Source organism: Miniopterus natalensis, chromosome 13, assembly GCF_054644295.1.
Source record: "Miniopterus natalensis isolate mMinNat1 chromosome 13, mMinNat1.hap1, whole genome shotgun sequence".
NCBI lineage: Eukaryota > Metazoa > Chordata > Mammalia > Chiroptera > Miniopteridae > Miniopterus > Miniopterus natalensis.
In genome coordinates this window covers 23,021,125-23,035,645 of record NC_142093.1, presented here as the reverse complement: position 1 = coordinate 23,035,645, position 14,521 = coordinate 23,021,125, and the positions used below count along the sequence as shown (strand labels likewise).

At 36.0% G+C, this 14,521-nt stretch overlaps 1 protein-coding gene across 4 annotated transcripts in view; it reads left to right on the top strand.

The window, feature by feature from the left end:
- SRBD1 (S1 RNA binding domain 1) overlaps window positions 1-14,521 on the top strand; it is a 143,292-nt gene that overhangs the window by 69,937 nt on the left and 58,834 nt on the right. For all 4 annotated transcript variants that reach the window (XM_016204094.2, XM_016204093.2, XM_016204091.2 and 1 more), the window contains exons 15-16: window positions 1,023-1,114; window positions 4,794-4,876. In XM_016204094.2, coding sequence (XP_016059580.2) covers window positions 1,023-1,114; window positions 4,794-4,876 — 175 coding nt within the window. The remainder of the gene's footprint in view (window positions 1-1,022; window positions 1,115-4,793; window positions 4,877-14,521) is intronic.

The following is a 14,521-nucleotide window of genomic DNA, read 5'->3' as shown; positions in this document are numbered from 1 at the left end:
AAGTTTAGTAAAGAGTTCTTTAAAGGCAGGGGGTAGCAAACTAACTCCACTTTACTTATTGGTGTTGAATTGTTACAGTGGGGCAACATATGAACAATTATCCACCAAACTTGTCTCTAATTGAAGGAAATATTGAGGAGCAGAAAAAGGGAGAAGGTTTTTAAGAGTCTTAAGCACTAATATCTTTCTGCTTTCTCATCTTCACGCCTAGATAGTTACGTGGTAGAGAGCTACAGGTATTATGACTACTTAGGGCATATGATGTTGTAAAGAAGACCTCTGACTTTTACAATGTTTGATAAACTGTACAAATGTCACCCACTCAAATATCACCTGTAAGATAGTTTTCCCATTGTGGTTTGAAAAGTATTTGGAGCCTAAAAAGAAAGAGGGTAGTAATGTGTGAGGCTTTTGTTAAATCATGACGTGATGTGGTTTAACGTCTGCATGAAGTGAAATGTTTCAAGTTTACTAAAAAGATGATTTCAGACCCTTCTGGAAAGAAGTGGGGTAATATCCTGCCTGATCTTTTTGCTTTTCCCATTGTAGTGGTTACTTATAATCAGGTAATGGCAATGGCAGTGTTTATGACAGTGGTTTTTGTGTATATTCACTATGCACATATCCACACATGTTCATGTGCTTTCTAAGATGCTCTAGAATGACTGATTCAGTGGGAGTTACAAATGTCAGTCCACAGTGGATTATAAACACAAGAGAAGCTAACTATATTCTGAAAATTTTATAGTTGGCATCCTGGGGGAGTATCTATTGTGTTCATCTGTAACCTATCTCATTACTACTGACAGAAAATGACTGAATGACTTTATTATGGATTAAAATCTGTGTATTTCCTAAGCAAAGAAAACAAACATTGCTTAATCACTTTATGTTAATGAAAAATTAAATGAAATATAAAGAGAGCCCTTTACCCTGCAACTTTATTTTTCTTACCTAGTCTCATTTATTTTCTTTGACCAGACAAAAAGTTTGGAGAATGATATTCCCCCTTTCTTTCTTAGCATTGTCAGTGAAGCAGGAGCATCAATCTACAGTGTCAGCCCTGAGGCTAACAAAGAGATGCCAGGACTGGACCCTAATTTGAGAAGTGCAGGTAAGAAGCTGTGCACCATCCTGGAAGCATGTGATTTTGACATTTTGGACTTGTATCTGTGGCAAGCAAAATATTTAAATATCCAAGAAAACTTAGAATATATATGCATAAGAATAGGCAGGCGTGTTAGAAAGTGGTTGGGATAATAATTATAATTATGGAGAAAGAGGAGGAATCCTGTTTCTAAAGAACACTGCCTAGTATTCTAGAGTATAGTGAAAAATCAGCTCAAGACATTTCTAGTAAAATTAAATGCTGTAGAGTTCATAAAAGTAATAAAATACTCTAAGCTCTCTTATTGTTATAACAAAATATTACTTATGGTATTTTGTTGGCAAAAAGTAACACATTAACATAAAAATATTTATAGTAAAATGTATGAACATGCACAGGCATTCAGTTTATTACCTAATATTAGTCAAATGACCAGTTTCTCTTGTCCCTTTGATTTCTGTGATGTGGAATAGGTAAAATCTTGTGTGTGAAGAAATTAAGATACTTAGTTAGAAATGGACTTTTTATTGAATTTTTCTCTGAAATATTCTTACTAAATTTCATTGGCTATTCTTGAAATCTAAACCTGGAGATATACACTTGACATTTTAAAAACGTCTTTCCTATAGCCAGAAGAGCTTGTAGTTTCCCTTCAATTGTTCATTCCATGACACAGTCCCCGTCTAAAATGATCATCTTCTCAAATTCAGATCCCAGCTTAAAATCTTGCTTCTTCTATGAAGCTTTTCCCTATGACCTCAGCTTAGCGTGGTCTCTGCCTCCTTGCCACGTACCATTTTGCTACTTGCCTTGTAATAATAATAGTAATAGTAATAATAAGGAGGATTAGCTGCAGTAATCATAGTGGGGCTGCTAATACTAATCTTTTTAAAGCACTTAATATATGTGAAACATTGTGGTAAATGCATTACCGGGATTATTTAATCCTCACTGTTGCCCTGTGAGACATTTATCATTCCCGCTTCATAGATGAGGAAACCAAGGCTTAAAGGGCTTAAAGAGGCCATACAGCCAGTAAGTGTGTACATAATATTTGTATACTTCTATAATAAGAGGATACTTTTCTTTATTAAAAATAAGATTCAGAATCCCCCAAGTTGGCACTGAAAGGTAATCTTCCTACAGGGCATTGGAAAAAATATTGTCTAGTGGGTGGCAATCCCTGAGACCTCCCGCTGCTAAGGGGGCTGCTGTTTCCTTCCACCACTGGCTGGCATGAGTACATAACTACGATAGTATTATAGGTGAGACAAGATTGCTACAGTTTAACAGGACTCTGCGAGAAGAGGAAATAATAAAAAGGGGAATGGAATCTGGTCCTGATTACTCTGATTTCAAAATCTAGCTGTGTCTTCAGTTTGTGATTCACTGCAGGTATGCCTTCCTTTCTTCTCTCAGCTTCTGTCCATATGGCAATGACTGTGTTTGATCCATATCAACTCAGAACATCTACCTAGGCATTTTTAGTCTTCAAAGTCTGGTCCTGGAGGCAAATACTGAAAGAAGCTGAGAGTCTTCTTTCTTGGTTTTCTAGGGCTCACTTCCTTTTCAGTTCCTGTTTTCTGAATGAATCTGTTTCTTTTGAGGTGATTAATGCCAGGGATGACTTTAGACTTCATTTGAGACCTGACCTACCTGTGGGTGTGGGTTTTACCTTTCAACTCTCCATAACTTTACTATATCAGAGTATAACAGAACCTCAGCATTCATACAAGTGTTAAACATATGTAAGTAAATGACCTTCAGATTATTTCTACATCTTCTTAACCAGTTTATCAACTTATTGAAAACAGAGGTTATCCTTATATGTGCTTATATTCCCTCGTAATAAATACAATGTGCAGGAGAGGCATTTAAATCATATGGCTAGAATAGTAGATAGATGGCATTAAAATGTTTATTATGTACATTTTTCTGATTGAAAATGGAAGATTAAGTATTCCTGTTATTTCTTTACTCCCTTCTAAAATCTCATTAAAATCACAGTAACTTGATAGAATGAAGATATAATACAAACTCACAAGGACAAAGAATGGGAGAGGAGATAACAGCAATGTTAGTTTTGAAGCTAGAAAGCAGATGGCTGAGTAATAAGTAACAAGTAAAATGACACAAATAAAGGAATGTCTCTTGAACATGAATTGTGATGGTCAAGAAAGAGATATGATTAGGAATGTGTGTGTTCGGAAACAAGCAGTTGTGACTCGGATCACTTCACAGGTAATCTGGCAGTCATGTTCTACGCAATACAGGTGTGTTCACTAGCCAACTGACTTGGTCTCTGGTTGCAATAAGATGTGATTTCATCATTTATTCACCATTATCAGGATATAGTTCTAATAAGTGTATTTGCTATACAAATGTATGTCGTGTTTATAATAATGCAGGGTTATTTTAGAGTAAAACAAACATCTACTTGTTCTTCAAAGTGTGAGGCACTCTACCATTCTGTATTTTTGTTTAAAGAATGAACAGGTAATTGTGTAAATATAGCTACTAAGTGTTTTATTTATTTATTTTTTAAAAATGTATAACCCTTTTACTCTATTTGTGCTCAGGAATATCTAGGGGTTCTGGTAGCATAATCAGTCCTGAAATTTTACATTCATTTTTGTGTGTGAAATTGTTGATCTTTTTATTTTTATGTTTTAATTTATCTTTATTGTTGAAAGTATTATAGATATCCCTCTTTTTCCCCATTGATCCCCTCCACCCTGCACCCCATCCCCCAGGCCTTCACCACACTATTGTCTGTGTCCATGGGTTACGCATATATGCATATAAGTACTTAGGTTAATCTCTCCCTACCCACCCCCCACCTTCCCTCTGAGATTTATCAGTCTATTCTATGCTTCTGTGTCTCTGGATCTGTTTTGTTCATTAGAATCCACAAATGAGTAAGAACATGTGATACTTGTATTTCTCTGGCTTATTTCATTTAGCATAATACTCTCCAGGTCTCAAAGGGTAAGGAAGGGATCCTTCATTTTTACAGCTGCATAGTATTCGAAGGTGTAAATATCCAAGGAGATGCATGATATGATTTCAGTCTTCTTGAATTTGTAGAGACTTGTTTTGTGTCCTAACATGTGGCCTATCTTTGAGAATGTCCCATGTGCACTTGAGAAGAAAGCCTGTTCTGCAGCCTTGGGGTGAAATGTTCTGTAAATGTCAGTTAAATCCATCTGATCTAGTGTGTCATTTAGAGTCACTGTTTCCTTGTTGATTTTTTGTCTAGAAGATCTATCTAGTAAAGCCAGTGGAGTGTTAAAGTCCCTTACTATGTCTGTGTTGCTATCAATCTCTTCCTTAAAGTCCTCCAGAAGGTGGGTTTTTTTGTTGTTTTTTTCCAGCCTTTGTGTCTTTTGTTCTGAGGTGGGTCTCTTATAGAGAGCATATATTTGTGTCTTGTTTTGTTACCCATTAAGCTGCCTTATGTCTTTTGATTGGAGCATTTAATCCATCCATATTTAAGGTTATTGATAGGTACTTATCTGTTGCCATTTTATTTCTTTATGCCTTTGAAATTGTTGGTCTTTTGGGGAGATGATAAAGAGGGATGGAATGAAGTACTTACATCATGGGGAACTAACATAAGTAATTATCTGTATATTCTTTTTACATTAAGACATACTTGCCTGCTGATTCTGGGTTTTTGTTTCAGTTTCCATAGCAAGGCGTGTACAAGATCCATTAGCTGAGCTGGTGAAAATTGAGCCGAAACACATTGGAGTTGGAATGTATCAGGTAAAGCAATGTGGATCGTTTAATTTATGAAACCCATCAATACAAAGAGCAGTACTCAAACTTACCATAGTAATTTAAGTGTCAGTGGGAATAGATTCCAGTTTTCAAAGGTTATAAGTTTGTGGAAGGTAATTAGGAGTTATAAGTTAATGGGGAAGGAAGGAATTTTTTTTCCTGGTGTTTATGGTTCTGATTCAGGCTTAGAATTGACTGTAGTCAGATTTAAAGGCTGTTAAAACATTAGATCTGACTAGTAGCTTAATCTGGAGAGCCTTTCCTTTTAACATTATTACAAAATTGGAGGAGTCATGGAACATGGGGAATATGCTGGCTCTTTATGTAAACCACTATGAACTATTGATTTTTATTGATCCTTCAGGAAGAAGCCTTTGGTACCTACTGTGACTTTTCCCCTCTGTTTTCCATCTCTGTATGACTGTTACAGTTAACTTTTGGTCATTACCCAGTATGAGCCAAAAGCTTTCAGCCGTCGTTACTGTGTAGTAGCAATAGTGCTTGTCATTGTCGTCTATTCAGTTCTTAAGGTTGTGATCACTGGGCAGTTAGGACTTGAGGATAGCACTAAATCTTGGCAGAGTGAATCCATAGTTGTGTCTGGAAACCCTGAGTTGAATTATTTTCCTTTGATGAAAGTTCTTCTTAAACATGAAGTAGAGTATTACCTTCTGTATGATTTTCATGGAATATGAATGATATGTACTACACTTAGTTAAATGTTATATTAGGTTATGAAATCTGTGACCACTAGAAATGGAAGAGACCTTCGAAATCATATGACCCTACCCTCATTTGACAGAAAAAGAAGCTACATCCTAGAGTAGTTAGGATTTCTGCCGAGGACCACACTGGCAAAGCCTGCAGTAACCTGCCATACATTGGAACTTAACTGGGAATATTCCCATTTGACAGCATGTTAGACTAAGATGCATCCAAACTTTTACTTGAATTCATTCATTTGGAAAAGATAGTTACTGAAGGCTCTGATCTAGCTACAGATCAAATACCTAGTATTTAAAGAGTACAACTGTAGCAGTTTTATGGTATAGGTATTGTAGTTAAGAGAAATTGTCATTATTAATTCAAGGTGAGGTTATGGAATGCCTCAGCAAGGTATTGGAACACAAAAAAGGGAAAAAGTCACACTTACAGAACCCAGGCAGGCCCATAAGCTCTTGTATCAAAGAAGTCTTTAAGTAAATAGCAGAGACCAGTCTCCAGATTTGGATTCAGAGACAGCATTTCAGGTGACAAAGTTGGACTTTATTCCAGCAGCCTTGAGAAGTATGGAAGAGTTGTAAGCAGGGGACTGACATGATCCGATTTGTATTTTTAAGTACTGACTCTGGCTAATCTGAGGAGAATGATTTGGAGGGGAAGAGGAGAAGCAATAGGACTGGTTGGACACTATTTACATAGCCCAGGTGAGAGATTCTGGTGGCTTGGACAAAGTTAATGGCAATAAAATTGGAAAGAAGTAAAACCTATTTGTAGTCATTACCTGGTGATAGGTGAGGGAAAGGAGTTACTAAGAATTTGCTCCAAGGGTCCTGGTATGTAGATGATGCCTGAGTAGAGCAGGTTTGTTAAGGATAAGATCAGTAGTTCTGTTTGGGACATGTTAAATTTGAGATGCCTGTACGAAACCCAAGAAATGTCAAATAAGAGTTGGATATGCAAGTGTGAGATTTAGAGAAATAGCCATATTAACATTGGAGTACAGACTATTTAGTAAATAATGACGCTGAGAAAGGGATCAAGATGGTATCGGTAGCTTATGATGTTCTTTAACTGCACCACTACCACCATTGGCATATCCACGACTCCAAATTCCATAAGAAAAGATGTACATATATATGTATACCTATATAAACACACTTATATGAGTAAATTGATGATAACCTGGGAAAACAAGAAAGGGTCCCACCAGTGGATGGAACTTTTAGAAATTCCTGAAAGATATTAAGCATGAGGAATCGCATCCATGGAAAAATAAAGCCTGGTGGACCACACTTCAAAAGATCAATAGTGATCTCAAACCAGAATCACACTTAAGCAGTGGGGAGGGGCCTGTAGTATTAGGTAAGGAGGTACATATGGAGTGGGTAGGCCCATAGTAACCCCTCCCTCAGTATACTGTGAATCCACGCTGATGTACTGAGTATAACATAGGCGCCAGAGAGGCTAGGCGGTCCTCAAGCAGCCTTTGTCAGGAAGCCTCATCCTGGCAAGACAAGCTCCTGACCCTCTACTGACACCTGGCACCATGTCCCACATTCCCATGTTATCACTTGAGATAGATGATGATAAACAGAAACGGCGTATACAGCCAGCCAGATAGGATCCCTGAAATGATCTCGCTACCAGGAATCACTAAACATCTGAGGAAAACCTATGATAGAGAAATGAGGCACCAAACTTAATAAGGAAAAATAACACCCAGTGAAACAATGAGCAGGCAACAGACTTAGAAATAAGTAAAATTAACATTCACAGAGGGACAAGAGAGGTTATTGCATTTATGAACAACTGTAAACCTGTGTTTCCCACCCCTGTATTTAAAGAGCCCCAACATACCATTTACCATAGATGAATTTTTCTCTTTATCAAAGAAACCCAAATTAAACAAGGGGTTATTATATCAACCTATTGATTGACTCAAGGTGTAATAAAATGATAAACATCTGTGCAAAGTGAGAAGGATACAGTGAAATGAGCATTCACATACACTGCTCATGGAGTTGCAAATGGTAATTTTTAGCAAATAGTCAATGCCTATCAGGATGCACTTTAAAAAAAGGCATCCCTTGGACCTGGTAGTTCTCCCTTTAGGTGTCCCTTCTAAAGCAGTAATAAGAACTGCTGAAAGGATTTATGTGCAACTTTGCTGTTATAGCAAAATATTGGAAGCAACTACAATAGAAGAATAGTTAAGTGAGTTGTGAGTTAAATGAGTTATTAAATTCATCAATTGAAATCTTATACAACCATTGCAAAGACAGGCTTAGGGAGGGTTTAATGACAGAAGTTACTCTCAATGTAATCTTTTTAAATTGCAATAAAGTTATTGATAGAGAGTCAGAGCACTTTGTGTTTTAAAATTATAAATATGCATTTACACTGAAGAAAAATATCTGGCCGGTAACTGATATTTATACTTTTGTTTATGTGATTAGGGATTTTTATTTTCTTCTTTTTTCAAATTTTCTACAGTGAATATGTATGAATAAATTTGTGGTAAAATATATATCCAATTCCATATCCCAGCCAATGGGCCACTTAATTTTAAGCCTTGATAGAAGAGACTTCCAATACAACCAGAGTGGGACTGAATTTCTTTTCAGTTAAGACCTCTAAATGCTTTTAGTTAAAATTAATACTTATATGTATTTCGAAGCTGGGCAAACATTGCTAATTTTAAAAATGAAAGCTGTTCAAAGAAAGAATGTTAAATGGTTAGATGAAATAATAGAAGCTATAATGTTGTTTCAGTAGAAACTAAAATACTTTTGGTTTAATAACAGCTCAAATGCTAAAGACGGCACTCCAATCCCTGTCTTAGAAATGGAGAGAGCTGATTTTAAAAACACATGCCTGTCATTATTTCAAGAGAGAGAGGCAGCCAGTGCGGTCGAATGACAACATATCCCTAACTGACCCCTATAGACTTTGCTGGAAAGTGGCTTGGTGTTACTCCCAAGAAAACACTCCAGGGTGAGAGCAGGATGATGCAGGGTTGGCTCTGTTGAGTTCTTTGGGACATGGGGAATGGTGGTTTAACTTGGCCTTGTCATATCCTGAAAGCACAGCTTAAGTCAGTTGGTTTTACTTGCTGCTTATTTCTTCTTTGGACCATTTTTAGATACTTTCATGCTCATTAACACCTCTGTTTGTTAATGAGCACACACAGGAAAGTAGGAAAGACAGAGCAGTTCTCTTTCTTCCATTTGTGCTTCTCTGTTAAATCATTTGATGATGTTAGAGAATGAAATGGTTTTCCAAAATGAGGTTTTGGATCCCTTAGTGGATTTTCTATATCCAGGCCATCTTTATTCCTCATTATTTTGGATGAGGAGTCACTGTAAAAGGAAAATCACCTTCCCAACTGAAATTTTTCATGGTAAAACCTTAAAGGTGGGAATTTGTATTTTGTTTCTCTACCGCCTGTGTGGGATCAGTTTTGGGGAAAAACCAAAACAGCTCTTCAGTGGAGACAGTACTCTGTTAAAAACTGTTTTATAACTGTAGTTAACATATAGGGATTATGAAATGCAGATTTAATTTAGGGCTGTAAAAGGTTAATAGATTCCTCATCTACCCTACATTGTTTGCCCAGATTCTTTCAAATACTTTAATACTTTAATTATTGGTTATTGTACAGTAGGATATAGAAAAGAGTTTGCCCCATGGATATCCACTTAGATGACTTTTGACTGGATTTTTGCCCCTGTACAAAAGCAATTATTTTGAAATAGAGCAAAAAGGTGAAACCTAGAATTACTCTAAAACCCAGGCATTGTTCATATAGATGAGTTCCTTGCCAAAATGTTTTTACAATCTTGTTCCTTAACTGTAAGTCCCAGGATATGGGCTGTACTTGAATCTCTGCTTTACTTACTGGGTATTATGAATGAAATTCAAGCTTAGCCTTGTAGAACAGGTAATTCATTTGTTACCCTAAATGAACAAAAACAAGTAATTGACCTGTACTGGGAGCATGAACTAAACGTATGTATTAGAATTTGCTAATTATTCCTTAAACTTAAAGTTTTTAAGTTTCTATTCTGAGTATTTTTTTTTCACTTCCAGATGAATTATGCTTCCTGCATTGAAGTATTAATTTTAGTTTTCTCAGATTCTTAGAAATCACTGGCAGTGTAATAAGCCATGTATATATGTGCACACACTCTAGTATAATACCATTACTTATCTCTAAAAGAAATGTGAAATGTGAATATGATTTGAAGAAATTTTTACCAATACCTTAAGTTACTAACAATGAAATATACAATTTCCTTTAGCTTTTATTTGCTTACTCTTTGTATGTCATTGACCTTTGGACAATGAAAATAGAGCAATAATCATTTTCTACTTAAGTTCACCTTTTTGTCATACATCAACACAAAAATCAGTTAGGATTTATAAAACTTTAAGGTATTTTCACAGTGTTTAAAATGTAATTATCATAGATGATTGAAAAAAATTAAACATGACATTAAAAGTACTACTATAAAGGAAAAGATTAATATACTCTGCTGGTTTAAAATCAAAAACATTCCTGAATCTGAAAACAATATATAGAAAACATGCAGACAGGAAGAAGGTATTTTCAACACATATAACCTATAAAGGATACAGAATATATAAAGGTCTCCAACAAATCAAAAGAAAAAAAAGACAATTCAACAGAAGAATAGGCAAGGGATATGAACAGGCAATTGATAGAAGAGGAGACACAAAAAAGTATGAAAAAATTATCACTCTCACTAGTAATAGTGGAAATGCAAATTAAAGCCATGATGGGAAACCGTTCAGGTTGTCAAAACTTAATCTGACAATTTGGATGTTAGCAACAGGTGGAGCACTAGGAATCTTGTACGTTACTTGTAGGGGTATAAGCTGGTGCAGCCTCTTTGAAGAGCAATTGGAAATTAGTCAAGTTGGAGGTGTGGATACTCTTCAACTCAGTTGTTCTGTTGCCAGATATACATAGCCTTGAAAAATTCTCTCACATGTATACAAGAAGACATGTAAAATAAAATTATTGAAGCATTATTTATAGTAGTAAAAATTTGGAATTAATATATCCATCATATGGAAGACAAAGAATAAACTAGTATACTCAGGTGGTGGAATATTATATAGGAGTGAAGATGACCCAGTTAGAGCTACCTATGTTAATGTGGATAAACCTCATAAGATAGAATATTAAGAGAGAAAACAAGTTGTACGTACAGTATTATATGATTGGTATAAAATTTTAAAATGTGAAAAATAATACATACATTTATCGATTCCAATATATGTGGTAAGAACATAGAAATAAGCAGTGGAATTTAAGATAGTGGCTACCGCCCAGCCAGGCATGGCTCAGCGGTTGGGCATCGACCTGGGATCCAGGCGATGAGGGTTCGGTTCCCAGTCAGGGCACATGCCCAGGTTGCGGGCTAGGCAGCCGATCAGTGACTCTCTCATCATTGATGTTTCTATCTCTTTCTCACCCTCCTTTCCTCTCTATGAAATCAATAAAGATATATATTTTTTTAAAAATAATAAGATAGTGGCTACCTTGGGTGGGGCATGGAATGGGAGGAGAATGGGAAATGGGAAGGATATACCAGGAGTTTCAACTATATATTTTATTTCTTAAGTTGTGTAGTGGGTACACTGTGTCCTTTATATTCTATTCCATAACTTTTTTGTTAAATAAGTCATAATTTTGCCTGGCCAGGCGTGGCTCAGCGGTTGAGCGTCGACCTAGGATCCAGGTGATCGGGGTTCGATTCCCGGTCAGGGCACATGCCCGGGTTTCGGGCTCAATCAATGACTCTCTCATTATTGATGTTTCTCTCTCTCTCTCTCTCCCTCTCCTTTTCTTGCTCTGAAATCAATAAAGATACATTTTTAAAAAAAAAAAATTAAATAAGCCATAATTTTATAAAAAGATTCAGGAAAGCTTGGTCAAATGATAAAGGCGTTTTATCTCAGGAACTTTGGCTTTCAATTGGATTTAATTTCTTCCTGTGTGTGTGTGTGTGTGTGTTTTACAATGAGGATTTATATAATCAGAAAAAAATGAAGCAACTTTCCGTTTTCAGTGAAAATGAAAAAATACATTGAATATTAGGTTTTACTTCTTTTCATAATATTCTTTCACATTTTTATCTTTAGGACCCTAATTTTACACCATATCAAATACTCTTTAATGCTTATTTTTAACTCTATCTTTAAATGTTCTTTTAATTTCACAAATATTGATTTTTTTTCCCCTTGTGGATTTTAAGAATTAAATGTTATTTGTTCTGCTTCCATTATTTAAACTGGTCATTTCAGAGATATGGCATAGGACAGACTTGTAATTTATATTTCTTGTGCTTATTTACAGGGCAGAGTTGGGTAGAACAGATGTTAAAGGAATGTCACTAATATGTGTTATAATAATGGCACCATAATATGACTAGCATTCATCTTGTGCAACTACTAAATTTTCTTTTCACCCACTCTCCCCACCCCGAACATTAACACACTCCTAAATTATGTAAATTAGAAACCTTAAGATTAATCAAGGGAGCTTTTAAAAATCCTAAGCTATACCACATCCCCAGAGATTTTTAGTTCAGGACATCAAAGAATTTAAAATTTCACAGATAATTCCAATATACCCTCAGGGGTAAGGACCATTGGTTCTTAAAATATGGTTGCTGGACCAGCTGTATCAGTATCTTCTGAGAACTTGTTGGAAATACAAATTTTTGCATCCCCATCCCAGACCTATAGGAGTACAAATTCTGAGGGATGCTGTAATCTGTGTTTTAATGGCTATGGTTTGAGAACCACCGGTCTCTAATGCTTCACAAGCTTGAATGTGCGTATCAAACCCTTCAGGGTTTATTCCAGTGCAGATTCTGATTCAGTTGGTGTAGGGTGGAGCATGAGAGCCCGATTTTCTAATAAACTCCCAGGTGATACCAATGCTATTGGTCTGAGGATTACACTTGGAGCAGCAAGAGACTCTACTGAAAACTTCTTGGGCCCTACCCCAGACCCATGGAATGGGAATCTGAGTTTAATAAGATTAACAGGTGTTTTGGATGCACATCACAGTCCCCGTAAGAGGAAAATCTGGACTTGCCAGTATCTAAGGGGGATGGGAGAATGAAGAAAAAACAATATTGTGAAACACTACAAGGATAAGGAAGGGTGGGATAAGAACTGAAAATGTGTCTTTCATGTTTTAAAAAATGTTAATGGTGACCATAACAAGAATAATTTCATTGGAGTGGTAGGGGCAGAAGTCAGATAGAAGTAGGTTGAGGACTGGATGAAAGGTGAGCGTTTAGAGGCAAGTGTACACAAGTCTTTAAGAAGTGAGTTTCTTAAGGAGGTCAGGATTTGAATGTATTTAAATGTCGATAGGAGGAGGTGTAGAAGTAGAGAGGGAGGTTGAAGGTGCTGGAAAGGGAGGAAGCTGGGTGCCTGAGGAGATGACACCCACAGGAAACAGACAAGAGTCCAGAAGAGGGAAGCTGCTGGGGGGCGGGCGGCTGGGAAGAGGTGAAGGAAGAGCAGGAGGAGGAAGGGCTGCCCCACTGTCTGCATAGTGTTCTCTGTGAAGTAGCAGCCTGCTGTTTCACACACACACCAGATAACCCAGCTAGTTTTTACATGTCTGAAATCATAGTATTCTTCTGTTTACTGTCTCTTCTAATGGAATGTAGCTGAGGACAGGGTGTTTCCACTTCTATATCCACAACTCCCAGGACCTGGCACACAATAGATACTCAATAAGTATTTGCTGAATGAATGAATGAATGAATGAATGAATGAATGAATGAATGAATGGTTGATTGTCAGTATAATTGCTAATTTACTGTATTTTTTAACTCTTTTATGAACACCATAAAATTGTGTAGCCTTTCACTTAAAATTTTTTTGGGTAAACCTGAAATGTTACTTATATATTTCTTAATGAATCTTTTTTCAGGAAAAGTGTTGGAGAATTTAGAAACAGAGCATTAGAATAGCTATGTAGTTGGGGTAAGAATTACTGCAGAAAATAAAGGATTGCTATTGATGAAAGAACTGGAGTTCTTTAACTTCGCACATATCTCTCTTTATTCCTTTCTCCCCCTCTACAGTGCATATTCTATTCTCCATGGAAGTCATTCTTACAGGGACAGATCAAAGGGATCACTTATATAGAAATGTTCTTTGTGACTAAATCAGTGTTTCTAAGGACCTATGACTAATATAGTGATACTATCTTTATAAAAGAAAAATCTTTGTTACAATAGAATTCACTGGAATAGAATCGTTCTTTTAAAGTAAAATTATCTATTAAAATGTAAGTTTATGGAAGTTCTTACTAATTTTATCTTTGTCACAGAGCCTTAAGGAAGTTTTTAGTATACTGGTTAGGTCTGATATTGGTGTGTGTTGATGGATAGTCTATAGACTAAAAATAGTGGAATAAGATTATTCCAAAAGTGTTTAATTTTGGCATACATACAAATGTAACTCTGTTTTGATGACTATTTGTATGTGTTTATGTGTGGATAACTGTTTAGCATACTAAAAGAGAATCTTGGATATAATTTTTTACTCAGTGCAATAAACTATTGTAATGTGATAATTTTCATATTGGAAAGACTTGTTGAAAACTCAATTATAAGATTGTACTAGACAATTATAGTAATAGGGAAGAGAAATAAAATGTGTATATATTAGGAGGGCCATTTCTGAGGATTTAAAGACTATATTGTGAATATCTGATATCGGTATTGTTTAGAAATGTTGAGTGACTCATCCCTTTATGTATGAGTGGGGGTGGGTGTTGATCATGGTCTTTAAGAATAGCACAGGTAAGTTTAATTACTTGTAAGATTATATTACTTTTTTTTAAAAAAA